This window comes from Panicum virgatum, chromosome 3K, assembly GCF_016808335.1.
Source record: "Panicum virgatum strain AP13 chromosome 3K, P.virgatum_v5, whole genome shotgun sequence".
NCBI classification, from domain to species: Eukaryota; Viridiplantae; Streptophyta; class Magnoliopsida; order Poales; family Poaceae; genus Panicum; species Panicum virgatum.
Window position 1 is genome coordinate 37,069,850 of NC_053138.1, and position 23,033 is coordinate 37,092,882.

Below are 23,033 nucleotides of genomic sequence, written 5' to 3' on the forward strand. Positions count from 1 at the left end.
TTTGATCATGAATAATTTCTATGGAGATCTAGATCCATTCTTGTATAGATGTGTTGAACACATTGTCCAGAATCACGACCTAGGGTTTCACTGGTAAGACCGGTTAGACCGGTCGGATCGACCTGTCAGACCGGTCTGGCCAGTCTAACCCTAGGTTGTGATATCTTCCAAAATATCCAACAAAACTGAAAGATCTTCTAGGGGCAGGCTCTAGGATGTTGCAGGAGTTGTTCTACCAGAGGTATTTCAAATCTATGGCTTCGATAGATAGATCGATGAAAAACAAGCCATTGGGTACCTTTAGAGCCGAATCTTTGAGAGGAAAACGAAGGACCGCCTTGGGAGAGCGGTCAGGCCGGTCGGGGATGTGCACCAAATCCCCAAGAGGAAACTCTTCTTCCTTGGTTAGAACTCCAAATCGCCAATGGAGGTCTTCTTGGGCGCATGAGGAGGAGAGACACGGTGGAGGGAGGAAAGAGGTGTCGGTGGAGGGATAAAAGTGAAAAAGTTTCACTGTTTAGCCCGTGAAGGAGTAAAAGGATAACTGTCCGGTTGGACCGGTCAGACCGGTCATGCATACCGGTCAGACCGGTATTCCCTTGGCAGCTAAGAGTTGAAGTCCAAAAGATGTTTCTCTTAGAATAATTTTGAGATGAGATATATACTGGGAAAAAGATAGATATGTAAGATAAATCCATTGATCCAAACCAAATTTGACTGTTTTACATTGCGGAGAGAATAAATGGCTGTTACCGGGTTGGACCGGTCAGACCGGTATTACATACCGGTCAGACCGGTCTCACCTGAAGTGCCAGAAAATTTGCCTTCCAGATTATCGGGGTGTATATCCGGAGAATCCGGATGTATCCCAGAGTATCCGGCAAAATATCCAGAGAATCCGGGATATTGATCACAAAAAGTTTTAGAATGATAATTCCTTGATCAAATGGTTAAGCACTTCCAAAAATTCATATTTTCTGACCTTATGTGCAAACCATGAATTGGAATAGGTGGATGACTAAGAAAGGAGTATTTTGATGAATACATAATTCCTAATCAAGAGCTCCTTGTCACTTCCAAGGAAGAGATGATTTTCCAAATATAACCGGTCCTTGGATGAGAGAAGTGTTTAGGATAAAGATCTATGGACTTGAGAAGGTCTCACTACTTGTGACTAGCCATCAAACAATCAATGAGAACTATAGTCACAAGTAGATTGATATGGTCACAAAGACCAAGATCCAAATATTTTCAAATTTGACACACAACCTATCATGCTAGTTGAGTTTTTTCGAAGAAAAACATCTATCCTATAACACTCATAGCATGCTACAAGACAAGCTATCACCACACTAGAGAGTTTAGCACAAACCTTACTCAAATTTACACAAGATTGACACTTAGTCACAATTAGGAAGGTTTTAGCTAAGTATCTAGGTGACAAGATTTCTTGAGCTTGATGTATACAAGTGCACACACTAGCATTAATACTGGCCTAGATGCTCAATGGTAAAGCATAATAACTAGAAAACATACCTTTGCCTCTTAGCCACTTAAACTCGTGCTTAAACTTTTAGAAACAATCACTAGTTCTCATAGATGAGAAATAGTGTGCAATGTAGCATGAGTACTTCATGATTATGCTTTGTCAATCGATATTTGATCCAATTGATGAATAAACTCATATTAACTTATATTGGATCCATAATGAGCATAATCAATACTATAAGAGACTACACATTCACTCGAGAAAATGTTAGTCTGAAAGACACAAATTGTAAAGTGATCTCCCCCTAAATAAGTGCATAAGAGTTTTGAATTTCTTTTGATGCACTTTATCCATGTTAAGGAATTGAAAGAGGTCACTTCACAATCTTTGTCTCAAAGCACATGAATAAGATATGAAATGAGAATTGTACAAGAATTTCTTACTGCATGTAGTACATGACCCCATGAGATAATACTGAAAGCATTCACTCTTGATAAAAGAATTTTGTAAGCATCTTTACACACTTGGCTTTACTGTTGCAGCTAGCTGGTTCACACCGGTCAGATCTGTGTGATGAACCGGTCAGACCGGTCACACCAGTCAAACTGCAGAATGCTTCAATTCTTTCATGTCTTGCCTCTTTTTAAAGATTATTCATGTGTGTGTTTATACCTGTAATAAAACAAGACATTGCTCTACACAAGAGACATTAAATGTATCTCATGTCAAATAGGGAGTAACTCAAAATAGTATGCCTTAGTTACTATTAGAGTGTCACAACTGACACACTTGCTCTCATCTTGAGCCAAGTGACTAAGACATATAGAATTTAAAACGAGTTACCGAGATGACATTGGATGAAGATATGTAATAATTCCATAGACTTGGTCAATGACATGAATATGCAATATTCTTCTATGTACCAAGCTCTCCAATGCATCTCCATGTACCTGAAACTCTTTCAAGCATTCTTTGGTGTCCAACCCTTGTTGGACCCTACTATATTAGTTACAATCGACTTGGGAACCCAAATAGCTCTTATGCTAGCATTTGGTGATTGAATTATTTTAGTAGCATAAGTACTTATTTTATCCCTTCCAAGTCTAGCAAAGTTATATTGAACAAGTTTAGAGTTGAGTACTTTACCATTTAGACAATCCTTACTCATATGCCCTTTTGCTCGACATGTATAGCAAATTCGATGTTTGAGCTTGACAAAGGTGCTATTTACTTGTATTTTGGACTTCTGGGCATCAGTAGTCCTTCTGTGTGCAAAGGTGCTTCTAGTGGGCTTCTTGATAGGTCCAGCAGCTGCACTGGCCTGGACCGGTCTGACCGGTATGGTACGACCGGTCTGACCGGTCTGGTCAGACCTGCACTTCTGTGGACAGCAGTGAACCATATGCCCCAATTTCTTGCATCCATGTCACATTCTATTTTCTAGAAGCCCTTTTTGATTTCTTGATAATTGAGCTTCCTCGTCAGACTTGATTTGACAATTTCTTGCATAGTGCCCTTTCTCTAGACACTTGAAACACCTGATGTGTTCTAGAGTTTTCTTTCTTGGAATCTTGTGTTTGATGCTCTTTTGACCTAGTTGATGAGCTGAGCTAGTGAAGTTTGAGCCCATCTCAAGCTTCTTCACCACGGGATCGCGGTTATCTTGAGATGGTCTCACTTGCCCCTTGCCCTTCAACTTGGTCACTTCTTCTTTGAGTCTTTTTACTTCACACATAAGATCTTCATTTTCTTTTGCTATGAAGTCATCACAAGATTCTACAAACACTTGCTCAATACTAGATTGGCTTGCTTGAGAACAACATGGTTTAGTGCAAGTCAAATCAATTTGAACTTGTGAGCATGTGCAAGTGTGTATGAGAGGTTCATAGGATTTTACCGTGTTAACCACAACCTCATGGGCCATTTCAATCATCACATGTGATTCCACAAGCTTCTCATAGGATTTTTCAAGTTCCATATGAGTTCCTTGTAGAGTCACATGATCACTAGAGAGCTTTTCCAATTTAGTCTTGAGCATTTGATTTTCCTTCTGCAATGAATCTATGCGACGTGAAGAGTTTGCAGAGGAAGCTTCTGATTTACTTACCAACAAGTCATAGTTGAGCTTGAGGCATTCAAGCTCCTTTCTTATAGTTTTTATTGGCTCAACTTCTTGGACGTGTTCTTTGTTGCCATTGGCCATCAAGCATTGGTGATCAACATCACTTGAGGATGCTGATACAACTGAAACTTGTCTTGATCGCCTACGGGAGCATTTCTTGCTTTCTTTGCGCTGCCCCCTGATAGGACCGGTCTGACTGGTCTTGCATACCGGTCTAACAGGTTCCAATAGGGAACCAGCAGACTTCTTAGATCTTGCTCCTTGATCATCGTGAGAAGTCACAAGAGGATGAGTATTTATTGTTGCAGTAGAATACACCTCTAGTGACTCCTCTTCCTCATCTTCATTTTCACTCTCATCTTCATATATCTTCTCTAAGAACTTCTAATGATGATGAGCTTCACTTCGTGTCTTTCTCAATAACTTCTCCTCTTGTATGGAATCTGAAAGTTCTTTGTCCATATACTCAAACAAGAGGTTAGTGACACGGTGGTTGCAAGACAAGCATTCTTTTTCCTCGGTTGACAATTTGGACAAATCATCAACGTCCTTGGGAAGGACACTTGCCTTGACAACACGCTCAAAGGAAGGACCCATGGTCCTTAGAATATTAAGTACATGAGCATACCAAGAAGGATAGTTTGAGCCATCACAACGAAGTAGCTCAAACGGTACCTCACGAGGTGTCGACATCGCGATTCTCCAAGCGGTTAAGCTTCAATCCGGAGACCGTAGCTCTGATACCAATTGAAAGGACCTTAATCGCGTGATGTCGCCTAGAGGGGGGGTGAATAGGCGTTTAAAATTAATCCTGCAGATTAAAGCACTTAACACAATTGTCAGCAACCAACCGGTCAGACCGGTCTAGAAGACCGGTCAAACCGGTACTAGGCTTAGAAACAAGATTCAAACACTCAGACCGGTCGGACCGGTTGAGCAGACCGGTCAGACCGATCCTACGCAGAACCTGCACAAAAGTGTTAATCCTCCCCTTTACGAGCTCTAGCACAAATGTAGCTTGGTAAGGTGCTTCTTTAGATGCTTACAAATGTATTTCTTAACCCTGCACACACAGAAACAACAAAACCAAGTAGATCGAAGCGGAAGCACAAGTAAAGCTAGAGTACAAAGTGTGAGGCAAACAAAATGAAAATAATGCAAGGAGACACAGAGATTTGTTTCACCGAAGTTCGGATTCACCACGTTCACCACGTGTGAATCCTAGTCTCCGTTGAGGAAGCTTATCGCGACCACAAGGTCAAGCTATCTCCTCCTTTCCACTATATGACCATGTGTCCTCGTGCCACACGATCGCTGCTGCAACAAACTTGCCGCTGCTCACCACAAGCTTGGGAGCTAGCCGGCGACGCCTAGCCGTCTAGGAGGCTTCTCCTCCAAGAGTAACAAATGCTTCAATCAAGTTAGGCGACACAACCACAAGTGCTCAAGCTAGGGCTTATGCTCTCACTGCTCAAATGCTCTCTTAGCAAAAATTTCACTCAACCCAACTCAAAGGATTCAACTCTAATCACTCAAATCTCACAAAGAGAGGTTGGGGAGGACTTCTCAAGTGCTCTCACGGCTCAGAGATGGCTCTAGAATGTAATGGCTTCGGCCTTCACGAATGGGTGAGGGTGTGGGGTATAAATACCCCTCTCTCAAAACTAGCCATTGCTCTGTCAGACTTAGACCGGTCAGACCGGTCCCCCAGACCGGTCAGACCGGTCAGTTCAAAATAACTAGTCGTTGGACCCCGACCGGTCAGACCGGTCGGCTGGACCGGTCAGACCGATCCAAGTAGGTTTTCTGCTCCCAAGTGTTTCTTTCTGATTTTTCTCACATGGGATAGCTATGAGCACTTTTGGTAATGTCAAACCACTGATGTTGCATCCCTCTTGATAGTACGGCATCCTATTCTCAAGTTTACATAAAATGACATACAAAACACTTGAGCTTTCATGTCTTGATCAAGCCGAACTTCTTCAATCAATATCTTGAGGTTGTCAACATCCTTAATTTCAGTGAGCATGTCTGATTGAGCTAGTGACTTTGAATCTTCCTTCATATAAGAATGAAATCCATCTTTGATTCACAAGTCACTCCCATTTTCTAAATAATGACACTCTTCAACATAGAGCTCTCCATGACTCTAGGATCTCCAGTATTTTGACCCGTATCGGTTTCCTTGCTCCCCCAAGCCAATGCTTGCATAGCCTCTTGAAACACGTCTCTCGGTCCTCTACCTTTATCCTAGCCGTCCATCTTGAACTCATATTGATTTGTGTCATGCATGAAATCTTCGTTGTCAATTTGAATTCTCAACTTAATCTTATATACAAGCCTTCTAATTTGAGATAACATATGCACATCAACTCATGTCTCATTCACCTTTCTCTTGCTTGCTTCCCTTGTACAATAATATTCATCTCATGCGACAAGTCTTTCCAATTTGAGACCATGCAACAACATATTGTCTCATTCTGATAACCTTTACTTGTCATACGAATTTTATCATAAGTCGAATAAGCCTTTAATAGATATTTGAGCCTTCATGTCAATCATGAATACTTGCTCACATTTTCCTTTTTCTTATTTCGCTTGTCATATACATCCGAAACAAGCCTTCGCACATTAGAGCCTTTATATCAACCATGAATACCTTGCTCTATTTTCTTTTACAACTTTTGCTTGCCACTTTGAGTCCCACATAAACTAACAAGGTTCAACACAATATTAGAGCCTTCATACTACACAAGAATACCTTGCTCTTCCATTCTTCTTTCTCATTCTAGCTTGTCACATATAATGATTGTAAATGGGACATACACATTTGCTTGTAATACATGAGCTATATCATTCCACAAATTAAATATCTGCTCATAATCTCATGCAAACAAGTTAGTCCTTTAATCATATTGTCAATCAATACACCAAAACCCACTAGGGGCCTAGATGTTCTTTCAATACTGCGGAGAAGGCTCAACGCAGTTTGCTACGTGGGGGTACGGCTACTAGGACTACCTAGTGCTAGTGACATGCTGCATCGTTGTGTTTGTTCTGTTTTTTTAAATTACCTAAGGCATGTTAGCTTAGTTCAGAATCTGTTTACCGTAGTTGCAACGGGTTCTGCCATGCCACTGCATGTCTGATGTGTGTTTTATTAACGTTGTATTATGATGTAATTCCTATTGTTTATATTGTGTAATGCAGTTTTTAGTTCTTAATTCTTACCGTTATATTTAATGTGTGGTTCACAATATTCTAGTCTTCTGAAAAGGTCCGAAAATATTAAAGGCAAGTTCGAAGATTCACTAGATTGCTTGTGCGTGCGTGGCACCTCGGCGCCGTGATCTGTGGCGCCAAGACGTGTTATCTCGGCGCCGGCCTACAGAGTCTATTTCTGCAAAAAGTTATAAAAAAGACACATATGTGAAATTCTTTCGCGAAAAGGGTTAAATTGCAAAAATTACGGCCGGTCGCCCCGCAGCCGGGCGGCCAGGGCCGGCCGTCCCGCTGCCGGGCAGCCGGCTCCCAGGGACCTGTGCGCAATTTTTTATGCGAATTTTTTTTTTCAGAAATGCCCCTGCCGCCCCGCTGCTGGGTGGCCAGGTCCCGTCCGCCCGGTAGCGGGGAGGCCGGGCTATATTGCTGTAAATTTCCAAATTGAAAATATATTTTTTTTGTAAAAAATGAAAATAAAAAATATAAAAATAAAAAACCGCGCTGTCCGATTTGTAAGCGAACATTGGCTTCCTAAGGAGTAAGTCCTAACCTTCTTACGAGAAGCGCAGATGAATATTGAAAAACGCGCAGCCAGCTAAAAGAAAACGAAAAAGAAAACGCGTAGCTGCACCGGCGCTGCACAAGCAGTCAAGCACAAACCCTAGATCATCCCGTCATCACGCGGACCAGCGGCAGCGACGCGGGGGCGGGGGCAGGACAGGTGACGGCGAGTCCGGCTTGTATAAGACAGCCACGCACGCGTCTCTCGATTCGCCTCGACACTAGATCCCCAAATCCGTCCCCGATTCGCCTGCTTCCTCGGGAACAAATTGCGCGATGTAAGTGTCTATTTCTCATTTGCTTTTCTAGGTTAGTTGCTCCCGGGGCAATTCGAAATGAGTTTCTACTCGACGGCTAATTAGATTGGGGCTGAATCTGATCATTTCATAGTATTTATTGCTGTGTATAATTCAGCGGCGTACGCGTCTCGCAATTCGCCTCAACCCTAGATCCCCAAATTCGTCCCCGATTCTCCTGCTTCATCGGGAACAAATTGCGCGATGTGTCTATTTCTCATTTGCTTACTTGTCTAGGGTAGTTGCTCACGGAGGGAGCAGTTCGAAATGAGTTTATACTCGACCGCTAACTACATTGGGGCTGAATCTGAGCATTTCATAGTATTTTTGTTGATAGTATTATCAGTAAAGGGCGTACCCAGTGCCGTAGGCTTCCCGCACTGTGCGGGGTCTGGGGAGGGTTGTCTTTAAGCCCCAAGCCTTACCCACACAAATGTGCAGAGGCTGGGGCTCGAACCCGGGACCTTCCGGTTACAGACGGTAGGCTCTACCGCTGCACCAGGCCCGCCCTTCGATAGTATTATCAGTGAACCTGACAAAAGACTTTACTTTTTAGGTTTCAATCAAATCTTACAACAAGGCGATGCCATAGTTGCTTTACTTACATTTGCATTAACTTTTTACTTCAGGACGGCAAAGACCCTGAGAAACAAGCAGAGGATTGATCGCACACCAGGTGTGAGTAGGGAACAGGGAGCCATAAATAGAAAGAACAAACTTGAGTCATCAAAACGCTCGAGTGATGGAACAGAAGGCTATAGAAGGGCCATAAAACACCTGCTAAAACGTGAGTCATTGATTTTTCATTTGCAAATTCTTTCTTTTCTGTGCATAATGCTCTAATGGAGCACTGATGGTTGTGGTGTATCCTGTTTGTTAATTAGTTCAATCAATGGAGGCGGCATTGGTTGATGCTGAATTGAAACGATGTGCTGCAGAGGAGGAACTGTTTTTCAAACTTCCTGATCGAGTTGTTCCAGGCACTACTTTTGAAGAAAAATCATTTGGATATTCAGTCCCATCTGATCAAAAAATTTATCAAGATTTATCTTCCATGGTCGTCTCACTTGCTCTTTTTGATGGTGATTGTTCTGCTGTAGCCTGTGCACTTATGAATTTTCCAAATTAGTATTTTGTTGTCACTTGTTAATGCTTTTAAATCATGATCTTGTGTAGGAGATAAGATGCTATTTGCATGCTCAGGCATACCTCTACCACGCGGGAACTCTAAACTTCACCTAACAAGATTTGTGACTTCAGCACATCTTGTTGAAGAATTCAACAAAAATAGATATAAAGATGATCAATTGAGAGTTCGTTCTACTTATCACTGTGTCCATTTTTCTTTGTTTCTTGAAGCTAATTGCGGCCATTTTATGTTGATGTACTGCCTTTATCACTACAGGTTGAAGTGTGCCTTCCTGATAGAAGAACTATCAATGGGTTTCTGGGACTATATGACAAAGATATTGCTATTGTCACATCCTTTGGCCTCCAAGCTGTTCATCCTGTAGATCTGGATGTTGAAGCAACTGTTCCTCCTGATGATAGAGTACTAGCTGTTGGGCGTGCCTTCAAGTCAGGCAGTTTGATGACTATGGATCTGCTTGGGGGGGATATGGTGAACAACACCTGGTTTGTTGATGGCCAAAATTACTCAGAGGTATGCTGTCGATTTGGTTCTTGCACTTCGGCATGATGAAAATCTCGAAACAAATAATTGCAATGTGATATATGTGGTCTAATGTATCTCTGTGCATGCTACCACTTTCGATTTTGTTCTAGGCTGTACTTGGAGGACCACTTGTGGTAGAGACGCTTAATGGAAGTGGTGTGAGTTTTCTTGGGATGAACCTTTATTGTTGTAATCAGTGTGCAAATGAGAAATACAACTTCCTTCCACAGAAGTTACTTCATGAACGCTTGAAGCATTTTCAGATACTCAAGTATGTCTTCTATACTCAGCGCATCTAGTATTTTTGAGATGTTCCCAATCTATCTAGTTTGGTTCCTGCTAGATCTGGTGGACACCTTTGCAAATGCCACGCGTCTTGTTGCTAAATTAGTTGTCATGTCTTAATGTTGAAGCTAGTATATTTATCTAAATGAGGATTTCTTAACGACTCTAGTGTGTTCTTTTGCAGTCCTAAACAACTGCACTTCCGTGAATATTTATTGCCTGATGGTGTATCAAGCATAGTCCCTTCAGGTGTGAATAATCACGCAAGCAATTATTCTAAATGTTACCCGTTGTCCATTGTGCGCAGAATACTATATGAGTGTTATCATATATATCACCTGTTTGCTAATATTGATCACATTATTGCCTCAGGATTTGTGAGAACTATTAATCGTATGAAATCCTTAGGCTATCCCTTGCCGCCACCACTTATGCTTGAGCGTAAGTTGCTACTTTTGATATTATTGATGTGTCCCTTGGTCACTTCTTTATATCTAACTTCTTTGCTTGTTTCTTTAACAAGTGAATGGGGAATTGCTTAACTCCTTTGAAGGATACTTTGGTGAAGTACGTGCTTGGAAAGGGTATCCTTTCGGTTATCCACCTGTTGGTTCTGAGAAATGTGTCTGGGAGCATCTTTCAAAAAAAGTTGTGACAAATATATCACGTCGTGTTGTCTCACTTGCTTCCTTCAATGGTGCTTTCTGCTGTTGTATGCTCATTACTTTTTTTGTTATGGTATGTGTGATCTTCGCAAACTGAATATTAAAGTTCTTATATGTAGGGCCAAGTAGGTTTTTTGCATGCACAGGCTTGCTTATAAAGTGGAACATGCACACTTTCGTCCTGACTTCAGCCAGTTTGGTTAGAAGCCGCCTTCATCATGAAAAAATTGATAATAGCTTGACGGTTAGTTCTCCAAGCCTTTTGTTTCTTTTTATTAGTTATATGGTAGTTAGCTGAGCTCACTTTATTCATTGCAGATTGAGGTGTTCCTCCCACCAAATCAACGTGTCAGTGGGACATTAGAATTGTATAATTTAAACTATAATTTTGCTATTGTCAGTGTTAAGAATTTGCATGCTATTTGTCTGGAAGACATTTTCAATCAAAATCCCAAGGCATCTAAAGTAGTAGCTGTAGGGCGAGACGCAGATCAAGGACTTTTAATGGGCTCCATTGGTGAAGTGAAGCATAGAAACAAAGAGACCAAACTGAACAGCAGAGATCTTAAGCTATCCACTTGTAGAATCAATAAGGTACTATGGTGAATCTCTTAATGTTTTCTACATGGTAGCTGAATCAGAATCTGTCTGATTTATCTCTGTAGTCATAATAATCTACTGAATCCTGTAGCTTTTGGCTTCTGTTTTCTTTTGTACTAGGCTGGGATTGGAGGCCCTCTTGTTGATTTTGATGGAAGTTTTGTTGGCATGAATTTCTACGAAGGGAGTAAAGTAACTCCTTTCTTGCCAAAGAGTAAGATTGTCAATGCTTTGAGAGGAGTGAAAAATTTTCCACCACCATTGGAAAGGTATTTTTTACATGTCACGTCTCTGCTAACTGGGTAGGCATAATTTATTCTTATGAACTTATGCCGAAAAGATATGTTGTATGACAGATGTTTATCATACAAAGGATTTGTTGTTCCTATGCAAATAAACAATAAAGGCACTCCAGTACTCAAGGCGCAGAAAATGAAAACCAGGTATGCTTTTTTTTTTCTCATTGCCACTTGTTACTAGTGTTTAACAGCCAACTTATTGGAAAAAATATATTGTATGGCAGATGGCCTGTTCCTGAGCCATATTGGTATCATGGTGCACTTGATGTGGATAGGTATCATGTACCCATGCTTCGTGGGAGGACACTTCATTAGCCATCATCACGCTGTTGGAGTATCAAAGGGGCCTTTTTAATTTTCATCTAGCAAGCAGCTAATGGACCTGTAGCCCTGTTCTTTTTGAAATTTTATGTGAAATATTATATGCAAGTTGGACTGCATAGTGAAGGGATTGCCCGTTTGCACTTACAAATTTGGTCAGATGTATGACTTGAGCTAAACGCACTCAGACAGTTAAAGAAAAACACTCAGTTGACTAGTCGCAACACCACCAGCACGAAATACTGTGACATCTGCAATTTGTTGAATGGAGGCCCGGATGGCCGGATGGCATGCAGGATTATTACTGGAGGGCCGGGATACGTGGATTTAATTATGTCGCTTCCACGACCGTGGATTTAGTGCATGCGGTGCTTGGTAATAGCATATTTAACACGGGCTTGACAGTGCCACGATGTCTGATGGGAATTTTCTCATAGGACGTTCCGTTGCAACATCAAAATAAGATATTTGCAATATTAAAAATATGTAGGTGCAATATTGAAAAATATGGGAAAAATTAATTAAATTAATTAAGTTGTTTCACTTTTGGATACGAAAATTTTTGCTGTAACATAAATATCATGTTTCATGCAACATTCAGCATGAAACATATCGAAATAATAATTTTGAAGATCAACTATTGAAATATATGTCAGCGTCCATTCCGTCCGGATGTTGGTGTTTTAGCATTTTTGTATTTACCAAGGCTCCTATTTCAGCTCCAACGCGTCATCTCCCATCTCCCACGGGTCCGAGGCCTCTACTTGCCGTTTTCTGTTTATCCTCTACGCGTGCCCGCCTCCCATCCCGTGTGCTGCCTCTCCGCGCTGGATCCGCGAGAGAGAACCGCACCCATCCTCCCTGCCAGCCATCCTCGCTTGCCAAGAGGAGCTCTGCGATGTGACAGATCCGGGTGGATATAGAGGAGGTCGTCAGGCATATACGTGTCATGCCCGGCGGCGTCTTGTTATAATCTTTCATGGGCCTGCTACCTTGGGCTTGCGTGCCGTCTTGGGCCTATGAGCTCGTGTAATCCCAGCCTACGTGCCGATAACTATGAATACTGGAACCTAGAGAAGAGTATGAAACATAATACCGAAAACTCGTCTTCCTTCCTCTTCCTCCTCTTGTCTGTTCGAGGCGGCGCCACCGACCTCCTTGCCGCGCGGGACGCCGGCATTCCTCCTACCTAGATCGCTACATTTGGCCTCACAGCCCTTTTTCTCCACGGCGGCGACTCGATCTCACTTGTCCTGCCGGAGAAATTGACCCTGGCGCTACTTGCCGCCACCACCACTTCCGAGCCAAATCAACCAACCCAAACCTCCAGTCCACCGCTGCTGCCACCACCTCCACCAAAACCTAGACAACGAGGAAGGAAGCCGCCGACCCTTACCGCTCGGATGACTACAACCGAGGAGAAGCTCGATCTCCTGCTGGCGGAGGTCAAGTTCCTGCAGCCCGGCCTACTCAAACTCGTCACCACCATCGACGCCACCAACACCTGGAGCATCGACACTGACAAGATCTCCACCGAGCTCAATCACTCGATCAAGGATCTTACGTCGCGCATCGAGGTGTTAGAAGCAGCCACAACCACTGCTCCACCTTAGGCCCCACTGCACGAGGAAGAGGGGCGGGCCAACGGCCACCGCATCATACCACATTACCAGGTTGCCGATGGGAAGAATTCCTTCCTCCATCACACCCTGGTCAAGGGTTAGTCTCCAAATCACATCTTACATATTGCTGTTGGAGATGAACCTGAGTCCAGTGGTAGGAAACAAAGTAGTTACCACCACCAGCCTAGAGAGTATAAGCTGTGACAACCCAAGTTTTTTAATTTGTTAAATCAATATTAACTACCAATGTTATGGACTGATGCTCGAGAGAAATGTAACACAATTCATCATCAAATTTCACTTTTGCAAGCATTTGTATATATGTATATGCATATGTATGTGTACATTTACAAGTAAATTAAATAACTTTCAAAATCATTACTCAAATGAAAAAGTGCCTGAAACGAAAGTTGTATTTCTGAAAAACTAAATAAAAATGGTATTCAAAAGTTTTTCATTTAAGGCCAGGAAGAAGGAGAGAACTTTGGTTTACAGTTCGGGCCCTGAACTTTACTCTAGTTACGATTTTGCCCTCACCTTCATCTCTCATCTTCCTCTCCCTGTGCCTTGCCTACCTGCGGCACCGTACGCCGCCGGCGCCACCTGTCCCGACCGCATGGCCGTGCCCCGACCCAAACCACCCCAGGCGCCCCTGGTTTCGTCAAGACCGGTCCTCCCTGGCACGACGCGGACACGCCACGCGCCCTCCCCTTCTGTCCATGCGCCACGATGACGGCCGCCGGCCGGTCGAGCCGCGGCAGCACGCCCCTCCCCAGCTTGCGCACGCCCAGCTCGCCCCTCCCCTCGACCTTGCCTAGAAAAGGTAGAGCCGACCTTCCTTGCGCGCCACAGCCTTTCCCAGCACCTCGCCGGACCACCATTGACGCCATTGCCGCCGCCCCTCAGACCTGCACGCCGAGCTCCTCCCTCTTCCACTTCTCAGCCCAAATAGAATGTGCAGCCACCTTCCTCTCAGCCCTCTGAACCTCCTCAGCCCGGCTACCCCCCTCCCTACCTCGCCAGAACACCGCCGCCGGCCGCCGGTGCCCGTGGAGCCGCTGCGGATAGTATTGTTGGATGCTAAAAATTAATACTTCTACCTGTGTGATGTTGGATAGTTGCTTACCTAGAATTGTTAATTGAACTAGAACTTGATGCTAAAACTTGAAAGTAAGGACTCACTTTTAGATGCTTTTTGGCAAAACAAACCCCTCAAGCCAAAAGCCTTCCATGTCTAGTTAGTGGGCTAAGTTATACCCATAGTCGGGTAAGCTTTGCCGAGTATTAGTATACTCAGCCTTGCTTGTGGCTTAGATTTTAGGTGTAATCTTCGAGGGTATGGTTAATGTCAGTACGGGCTTCATCACGATGTCTTGTTTCGGCGCTACTCTATATTTTTATTTCTCTGATGATCTCTTTTATGATTCAAAAATACTTTCTGAATTCGAACTCAGTTTGTAATAAATTTATGATGTACTTTTTGATGTAATAAATTTTGAAATGTTGTAATCTCTGGACTCGCCTTCGTGCTAGTGTTTTGCAAGCTTTGGGTTCGATCGACGCATAAGTGGTTTTATCAGGATTTTACCCGACAGCACTGTCGGATTACTCCGTTTGAAGTGCGTGTTAACATGTATTGCCTTATTGGAGATGGTTAGCGCACTTGAGCCGGATTAATTCGGACGGTTCTGCCTCATAAGCTGCCTAAGTTATATAGACTTTCCTACTTTTACTGGTGAACATCCCAAAGTCTGGAAAGAGAAGTGCGAGAAATATTTTTTCCATGTATAATGTTCCTGCACACTTATGGGCACCCTTTGCAACCATCAATTTCAAGAATGTTGCTGCTCTTTGGCTTGAGACATATGAAGCCCAGCACAACATTGACAGTTGGCCAGAGTTATGTGTAGCAGTAGATCACAAATTTGGGAGAGACATTGATAAGGACACGAGTACTGTCTAGAGAATTTAGACTTCACAAGATTTACTCAATTGATAAATAATCCCAATAATTATTCAATCAAGAAAATCAAATCAGGTCAGCAGCTACAACCAAACTGCACTGCAATATTCTTCCAACAACATAATTAATTGCTGGACCTAGGTCTGATTGAATTGAGAATAATTTAATTATCCAACTAGTCACAGCCACATCAACTAGCACAACATGTGTCTCACGGAAATACCAAGTAATAAACTCACGGCAACAACATTGAACCAAGAGAGTAGTTTAATACAGATGGAGGAAACAATTCCGTGAGATCAATCCAGTACTAACGGGACAAAGATATATAGAGGGATAATCTCACAGGATATAAACCAAACCCTAGATAATTTCTTCCACCCGTGGCCTCGACGAACCACAATCAGAAGAATAGGATCCCAGCAGAAATCCAAGTCGTGCCCTAGCAGCAGGGGCTCGAACACGCACTCCACACAATCCGAGGATGATCGGCAGCGGTCGCCACGACAAGGAAGAAAGCAGCGCCGCCGCTTCGTTCCGGAGAGGAAACCCTCAACAAAAATGGGTGCAGCTATACATCACTTAAGGTGATGGTTACACGAACCATCACCCGAAGGGAAACATGTAATTTGGGCCGGCCCATTTAATGAAAAAATGTTGTTCATGTTGACTGCTGAGAGACGAAATAGAAAGGAAAAATCTAAACCACGACCGGTCGCGCTCCAGTGTGACCGCGCGACGTCTTGGCCCAGCAGGCCATCGGGCCTTTTACCCCGGACCAGCCCACATTTATCACACCGTGACGGCCATTACCAATTGCCCCAAATCAGATCGGGGTTATCTTCTTCTTTTTGGAAGAAAACGATGCTACCAGATCAGATCGGGCTGCTTCCTTCTCTTCGAAGGAACCGATGCCATCAACCGACCAGCGGCAAGCGGAGAGGCAGTAGAGCAGCGGCTATGCGGCGGGGCCATGGTGAGCATCCGCGCAATGCGACCTCGGCTGCGCGGCGAGGCTACGTCGAGTGGCGGAGCAACGGCTCATCATGCCGGGAGCACCTGCTAGCGGCGCCCGAGAGGAGGCCCCGGGGAAGCTTTGTGCCGAGACAACGGCTACTTTCCGGGGGGGTGCATCGAGGGGCGACTGCGGCCTGCGCGACGGGACCCAGACGGACGGCATCCGCTAGCGGCTGCGACGAGGATTCCTGGGATGAAGTCGTGGGCTGCGCGCATACCAGGTTATCGAGCCAGCATCAAGCGGGGGAGGAGGCGACTCCCCTAGGAGGGTAGCATCGACGAGCATCAGAGGAGAAGCGGGCGGCTTCACTACATCGAGCGCCCATCGCATGGCACCCTCCGACCCAGATGACAAATTGAGGTGACTCGTGTGCCCTTCTCCTGCTCCCCGCTGTGTCGTAATGGAATGATGCTCATACGTGATGAATTTGTATAGAACCTGTAAATAAATGCAATGATACTCATGATGAATCTCTGTTAAATCTGTAAAATGCATTAACGCTCATGTGTGAATTTTTTAGAGATAATCATCTGTTACTGTTTTGTGATGATGTGCTCCCCTTGCATGTCGAATGTGCTCCCTGTATGATGAGAATGCTCATGTGTGCTCCAAGATGTGTGAATTTTTGGAAACCATCCATTTTGAGAGGATGATGTGTTGCACGTGATGATTATAATGTGCAGGTTTTTTAACAGAGATTATAAGTTGATTCTCAGAAATTATATTGTGTAGTTTTTCTTTTTTTGGATTAGAAATGCTGAAATTCATATGGGGATGTAGTTTTGATTTTTTGCAACAGCACGAGATTTTTATTCACTACCACCCATATGCACTAGTTCTAGTTGTCGTCCAATTAGCAAGTTGGTTTGTGCTAATAGTTGGTGATATGAAGTATGTTTTTGCATTAATAGGAACCGATGCAATAGCCACCTTTTCCCCTAAAAACACAATAGATGGAACTGGTCAATTTTTATGATAAAAACATATGGTAACATATTCATAGATTTTTATTTTTTGATCAACATGTAGCAACTTATTCAGAGCACATGCACTGCCATTTCAGTTGTTTTATTTTATTCGAGATGTAGTCTTACAGAGATTTTTCTGAACATGGAGAAATGTAGTCTTTATCTTTGTATAATATTTTTTTATCGAGATGCAGCAACTTATATAGTCCGTGTATCAACTTATTCAGAAATATATTTTATATTTGGTACAACATGTAACAACTTTATTTTAATTTACTTGTAAATCACATACACTGACTTTTTTATTGTTGAACTCCCACCCGTGCTAATCCTCGTCCATATAGCAACTTTTGATGAAAACAACTAGTGCATTTTTATTTTATATCTTTTTATCTTTTTCTTTCTAGTATCACATGGAAGCGCAAATTTGATGTTACTGACACAACTTCCTTCGAGAGAGAATAGGAGTGTCAACTTAAAAAGATAAAAGGTAAGATGAAATAAGATGATTAAGTGAAGTTAAGTTAAGTCTTCTTTCTTTTTGGATATGTTTAAGTCCTCTTTTTTGGGTTCATTCGATAAATATCTAATCTCACATATATAGGAAATTCATATGCATCGTATCATGTTGGGGAGGGTGGAGGTGGTATGGGGCAACTAGATTTGATTTTTTCTTCTGTACCAGACAATCTATGTAGCAACTTCATGCATCGGTAGTAAAAGACTTTACGCTTATGCAGTAGCAAATTTTATGCATATGATACTAGCAACTCATTCAAATGTAGACATTGTGCATATGGTAGTAGCAACTTATGCAGATTTAGTACAATATAGATTCTGAATTAACTTCACAATACTTATTAAATGTTCCTTTTTTCTCTCTTTTTCTCAACTCAGCAGTGATTGTGGATTACTCACACTCAAGGCGATACAATTAACTGTCCAATTTTTAGCTACCCATTTTCTTATCTGTTATGCTACTAGTATTATTGATGTCCATATTTATTTATTTTCCTGTACCCAAATATACCATGCCTGACTTTTCTCACTCTCATTGTAGCTGGTGATAAAACTTCAACATAGAGATAGCTCCATTTATTTTCATGCCATAGGCAGGGACGGGGTGAGTGGAGAGACAATGCAAGCAGGATAGAGGGCATGCCTAGCATGCCATTTGGTACACATTACTGTTTCTCGAGGGGATCTGGTAACTGGCACCAAACCTGTAGGGAACCCATATTACTAGGTCAACTTATGATATATCCTAGATCAACTTACTTTCTAATAATTGTGTCAACTTCAGTATTTTTTGTGTCATTTCCTCCTTATTTATTTTACTCTCTTTCTCTCTCTTACCTATGTTCTTTTATCTGTTCAATCATGACATAACCTGCTAGATTCTTATCTATGCGATTAATCATCAGAGTTGATGTGTCGGCTTGTGTCTTTATCACATGAGGATGTCAAAAAAGTTTATTAGGTGCTGTTTTTTTGTATTTTCAAGCAGCAGTGACATGTGGTATCATAGAAACTATGAGCATACTATAGTGTTTCTTAATAGCAAGTAGCAACTTATGAAAAAATTATGTGGCAACTTATACTTTTTCTCCAGCAATCTATATTGAAATTCGCTCAATTTATAGAGTGACGCATAATTTTTAGAGGGAAGTTTATTTTTGGATCATCAGGTAGCAACTTATTGAGCACATAACCTGTCGTTTCTATTACATTTGGATTGTCATGTAGCAATTTATGCATAGTATAGCACAAACACATATATAAAGGATCTCAGTCTATAAAAATCACCCCTCAGAAGATGGGGATACTCAGCTATCAAGTGCAAGTTATACTTTTTTATTTTTTCAGCATGGTATGGAAAAACAAATTTGAAGGTAGCGATGAAGCTTGTTCCCAAATAAAACAATTAGGTCTCCTTCCAAAATGTAAAATCTCGAAGGCTCAGAGATTCCATAATAATTTTAAATGTGGAAGACAACATGTACAATCTGTATCAACAACCAATGTGGTAATTTTATTGTTTTTTTAATAGCAACTTATGTAGCAACTTATAATTAGCAACCAATGTGCACCAAACTATGTGGCAACTCTCCCCCACCAGCAAAAACTGTTCATGCTTAGCTTACTTTCTTTGCACTTTTTTTTTGCAGGGTGTTAGGAGAAAAAGAGCAAGCAAAACCAACTCAACATGGTCAACCTGGTTTCAAGACTATAAGAAAGATTAGTGCTTACTTTAGATTTTCAAAGGCAGGAGAGTGAGCGCACATAATAATAAGTTGACAACAATCATTTTATAAGATGCTACATAATTTCTATGTAACTTGATTTTGCATATATTGTAATAAAATTATTCAATACAAGTTACCTGACAGGTTTTTACATAAATTGTGATATTAAATTCACATAAGTTGTTACTCAGATCTCTATATAATTTTCCATATTGTAACAAATTTGGGTTTCTCAACAATCGTTGATACAAAAAGTCCATATAAATTATATAAATTACCACATTGGACAACATAAGTTGTTATGCCCGTTAATATATATCTTCAAGATAAAATATAATTTGCTACATGATCTATATAAGTTATTACTATAATATAATATAAATTGATAGTTTTATAAACAGCTTCAAAACATATTCAATATGGATCTTATTTTGTAGATTTCGTCAAAAGAAACACAATGGTGTAAACGAATTTGAAAATGGATACCTGATGAGAGACTAATGATCACTAAAAGAAAATAAAACTAATTTTTATTGCTGACATCAATAGTGACATCATTCCGAAAGGGACATCTTATGTATGACTCGCTGCTTTGCATGCATGTGGTGTTGACGCACGGAACTGAAGGACACATGGCAGCATAGGATAGGGGTCGCGCGATAGGTGATTACGCGATTGGTCGCGCGTTATCTCGGTCCTACCCAAATAGAATGGACTACAAGTGGAGTGCCTATTTTGGGAGTGGAGTGCCTATTTGGGAGTGGAGTGCTCCCAAACAGGCGCTATATATAAAACAATATGAGATGCAAACCAAATAGCTTGAGCGTCATATTCGTTGATCATTCTTCAAGTTAGGCCTGAAATAAGGGCTTCATTAAGGACAAAAAAAATATTGTATGATTGCACACCTGCTTGGCCATCTCCCAGACATAGCGAAAAAAAGATCAATTTATATACAGTCACAGGGCACCACTCCCAAGAAACGAAAGGAATCGGCGGAATCAGATCCTCTAACTTACACCTGAAACGATGATAGAGTGTAGTCACGTGAATCCGGCCGTCCACCCATGATCGAACGTCTATGCTCGTAGCATGTAGGTCCGGCTGCCATGCTCCTCTTAACAAATCGATCGCCGATCTCAAAAAAAAAAACAACTCCATCGCCGTTGTTCGGAGCCTGCAGGTCCTATTTGCGCCATATTTTTCCTTTTGGTGCGAGTTTATCCCACGAGAGATGGTGAGATGTTGACGTCGACATCGGCGATTAACTTTTCCCTTCAGCGCTGTTAGTATTTCCTAACTCTTACAGAGGAATCCGCAAGCGCACGGAAATACCGTTGTAGCACTTCATCCGGGAGTATTCAGGGTATCGTATTTTCCACGGGGAACGAGTGTGTAACTGTCTTCTATCTAGATTACCCCGAAGAAGATAGGAGATAGAGAGACCTTAGGGTAGTGTGGTTCTGATCTAAGGATGGGTTCAAGCGAAGATACACTAATGTTCACTCGCTCACTTCAGGCACCGGTTTGACCCTGGTCTGCCAACGAATATCCAGTATCACTCTATGTCGTACCCAGGCGGGGGGGGGGGGGGGGGGACTGCACTAACCACACAGACTGTCTCCGTAGCGGACGGACATGGCTGTCACCACCTGCCGTCTACCCCACAATGCCAGCTGAGTATGAGACAAACAAAGGTAATCTAAGGCCCAGACACCACGCCTATGCCTTCGACTACTACTCTAGAGTCGCGCAGGGTTATCCCGTCGTTATCAGGGGCCCTCTTGTAGAGTATCCGCTATAAGAACGGACGATAAACCCGTGAACGAATGAGAACAGAAGAATAACTCTACCAGAACTCACCAATTAGAAGAACCCAGATATGTACTCCAAATGTACCGTATCCGTAAAGGTACAAAGCCGAAGAGAGGCCGACAAGTCCGGCTCTTCTCCGCACTCCTTCCTCTCACACTCCCTAGGCTAAGGATACAAAGAGGTGGAGCCTCTCTACTCTTCTCCTTCACATATGAAATGGTGTGTGTTGTGAGAGGTGGAGGGAGCCCCCTTTTATAGTCTTCAAGGTCGGTTCCCGCCAAAAACATATATGGAAGGTGATCAGGAGGAGTAGGGGCTACTCAACGTCAAAGTGCACCTGGACGAGAGGCTGGCCAGGTTCGGCCGGCCCACAGGGGCGGCCTGCCCCACCTGGTCTCCTCTCATCCTGATCTTTTGCGGGGAGTCTGATATGTGGGCCCATGTCAAGATCTCATGATGCTTTTTCCTTGGTTCCCCCGTTTTCTCTGACATGTGGACCCTTCTTGTAAGTGACACGTTCCAGTGTGAACCTTATGTGCATTTTTCTTCGTGTTCACTTGTGTTTTCTCTCTTTTACAGATATGGGTGCCTGCATATGACAAATCACCAAAACTTGTGGAAATGGTTAGTTGTAAGCCCTATATCTAAGTTTGGTGATTATTTCCGGTAAAAAGCTGCAAGAGTTGACGGTCGGAAACGACACTTAAGGACCGTCAACAACATCCCCACACTTGGTCCTTTGCTCGTCCTCGAGTAAAGTTGAAGGACCATGGTGGATGCTACTCCTTGAATTCAACCTGCATACAAGTTATTCCAAGCTTCTTCTCATCCTTGTGAATTTTTGGCTGGCTACCATGCAGTCTTGGGTAATTGAACAATGGAACAACTCGAAATTCAGGCAAGACCGTTCCATTCCAGTCTTGTGGTTGCGCGGTTGTCCTAGGTTGTCGCTCTAATGACATACGGTCCTTATGGAGAGTAGCTAGCACAAAACACAGTGCGAGCCCCCTAAACCAAGTTTCTAGAAAAATCAATTTTTAACGAGACGTGAGCCACTCAAACGGGCCACTCCCAGAATTAAGTTGCATATACCATTAATCAAATTAATTAAAAAGGACCAAGTGTGTTATAGCGCGGCACCTAGCACAACTAACCAAAATGCAACCCAAGGGATATATATAAAGGATATAAAGTGGCTAGTAAAGTCCTTATTGGCATACAATATTAAAATGCAGTATGAAAATGTATTTAAAGTGATAGGTGTTGTTCATGTTATACTTACCTTCCTCAAAGTTCTCCTGCTGCTCAAACTGCTCTGAAGACGGCTCCTGGTACTGGTATTGGGTCTCCTCCGGTAGCTCATCGTCTACTCACGAACACATGGCCAAAAACAATGCACAACATAAACATACAAGCAAACAATAGCATACACTAAGAAACAGTACAACAATACATAAAAACAGCGAACAAAACTAAACTAGAACTATTCTACACGTTACAACGATCGCGTGGACATAAAGAACGCCTAAAATGGAGCTAGAATGTGAAATCTAGAGCTAAAACAAGGTCCAGGGGCTTAACTGTAAGAAAAATAGAGTTTCTGGGGGTTTTCTGCAAAAACCAAGGGCCTAAACGTAATTAAACCTTAGTTCTAGGGTCTAATGTGCAAAAACAGCAGGTCTGGACGGCAGGTTCTAGTCTGGGAAAACTCAGGGGTTAAAACGCTAAAAACTGGGCCTAACTGTAAATACTTTTGAACAGACTTGGACCGCGGGTTGAATTCAAAGAAGTTCAGGGGCTCTTTAGCAAGATGGCCAGGGCGAAGGGGTATCTTCAGATATGATCCGTTGGATCGAGATCTCGCGG

The 23,033-nt window shown here is 42.4% G+C and overlaps 1 protein-coding gene across 2 annotated transcripts; it reads left to right on the top strand.

The window, feature by feature from the left end:
• The first annotated feature begins 7,378 nt into the window (after positions 1-7,378).
• Positions 7,379-11,761, top strand: LOC120699137. 2 transcript variants are annotated; one of them, XM_039983007.1, is made up of 14 exons: positions 7,379-7,672; positions 8,320-8,477; positions 8,575-8,772; positions 8,867-9,003; positions 9,096-9,353; positions 9,476-9,636; positions 9,835-9,899; positions 10,023-10,091; positions 10,174-10,347; positions 10,435-10,559; positions 10,634-10,909; positions 11,036-11,184; positions 11,272-11,358; positions 11,439-11,761. In XM_039983007.1, coding segments are annotated over exons 1-14 (1,950 nt in total). In that variant the 5' UTR covers positions 7,379-7,670; the 3' UTR covers positions 11,530-11,761. The 2 variants fall into 2 exon arrangements, with proteins under 2 accessions (XP_039838941.1, XP_039838942.1); XM_039983008.1 differs by lacking the exon at positions 7,379-7,672 and adding an exon at positions 7,878-7,896.
• Positions 11,762-23,033: the final 11,272 nt, after the last annotated feature.

Bases quoted from the DNA above. Each gene is read 5' to 3' on its own strand.
- LOC120699137 (XM_039983007.1), top strand. The intron at 9,354-9,475 runs GTATGCTGTCGA...ATTTTGTTCTAG, and splicing joins ATGGCCAAAATTACTCAGAG to GCTGTACTTGGAGGACCACT. The intron at 10,092-10,173 runs GTAAGTTGCTAC...TTCTTTAACAAG, and splicing joins GCCACCACTTATGCTTGAGC to TGAATGGGGAATTGCTTAAC.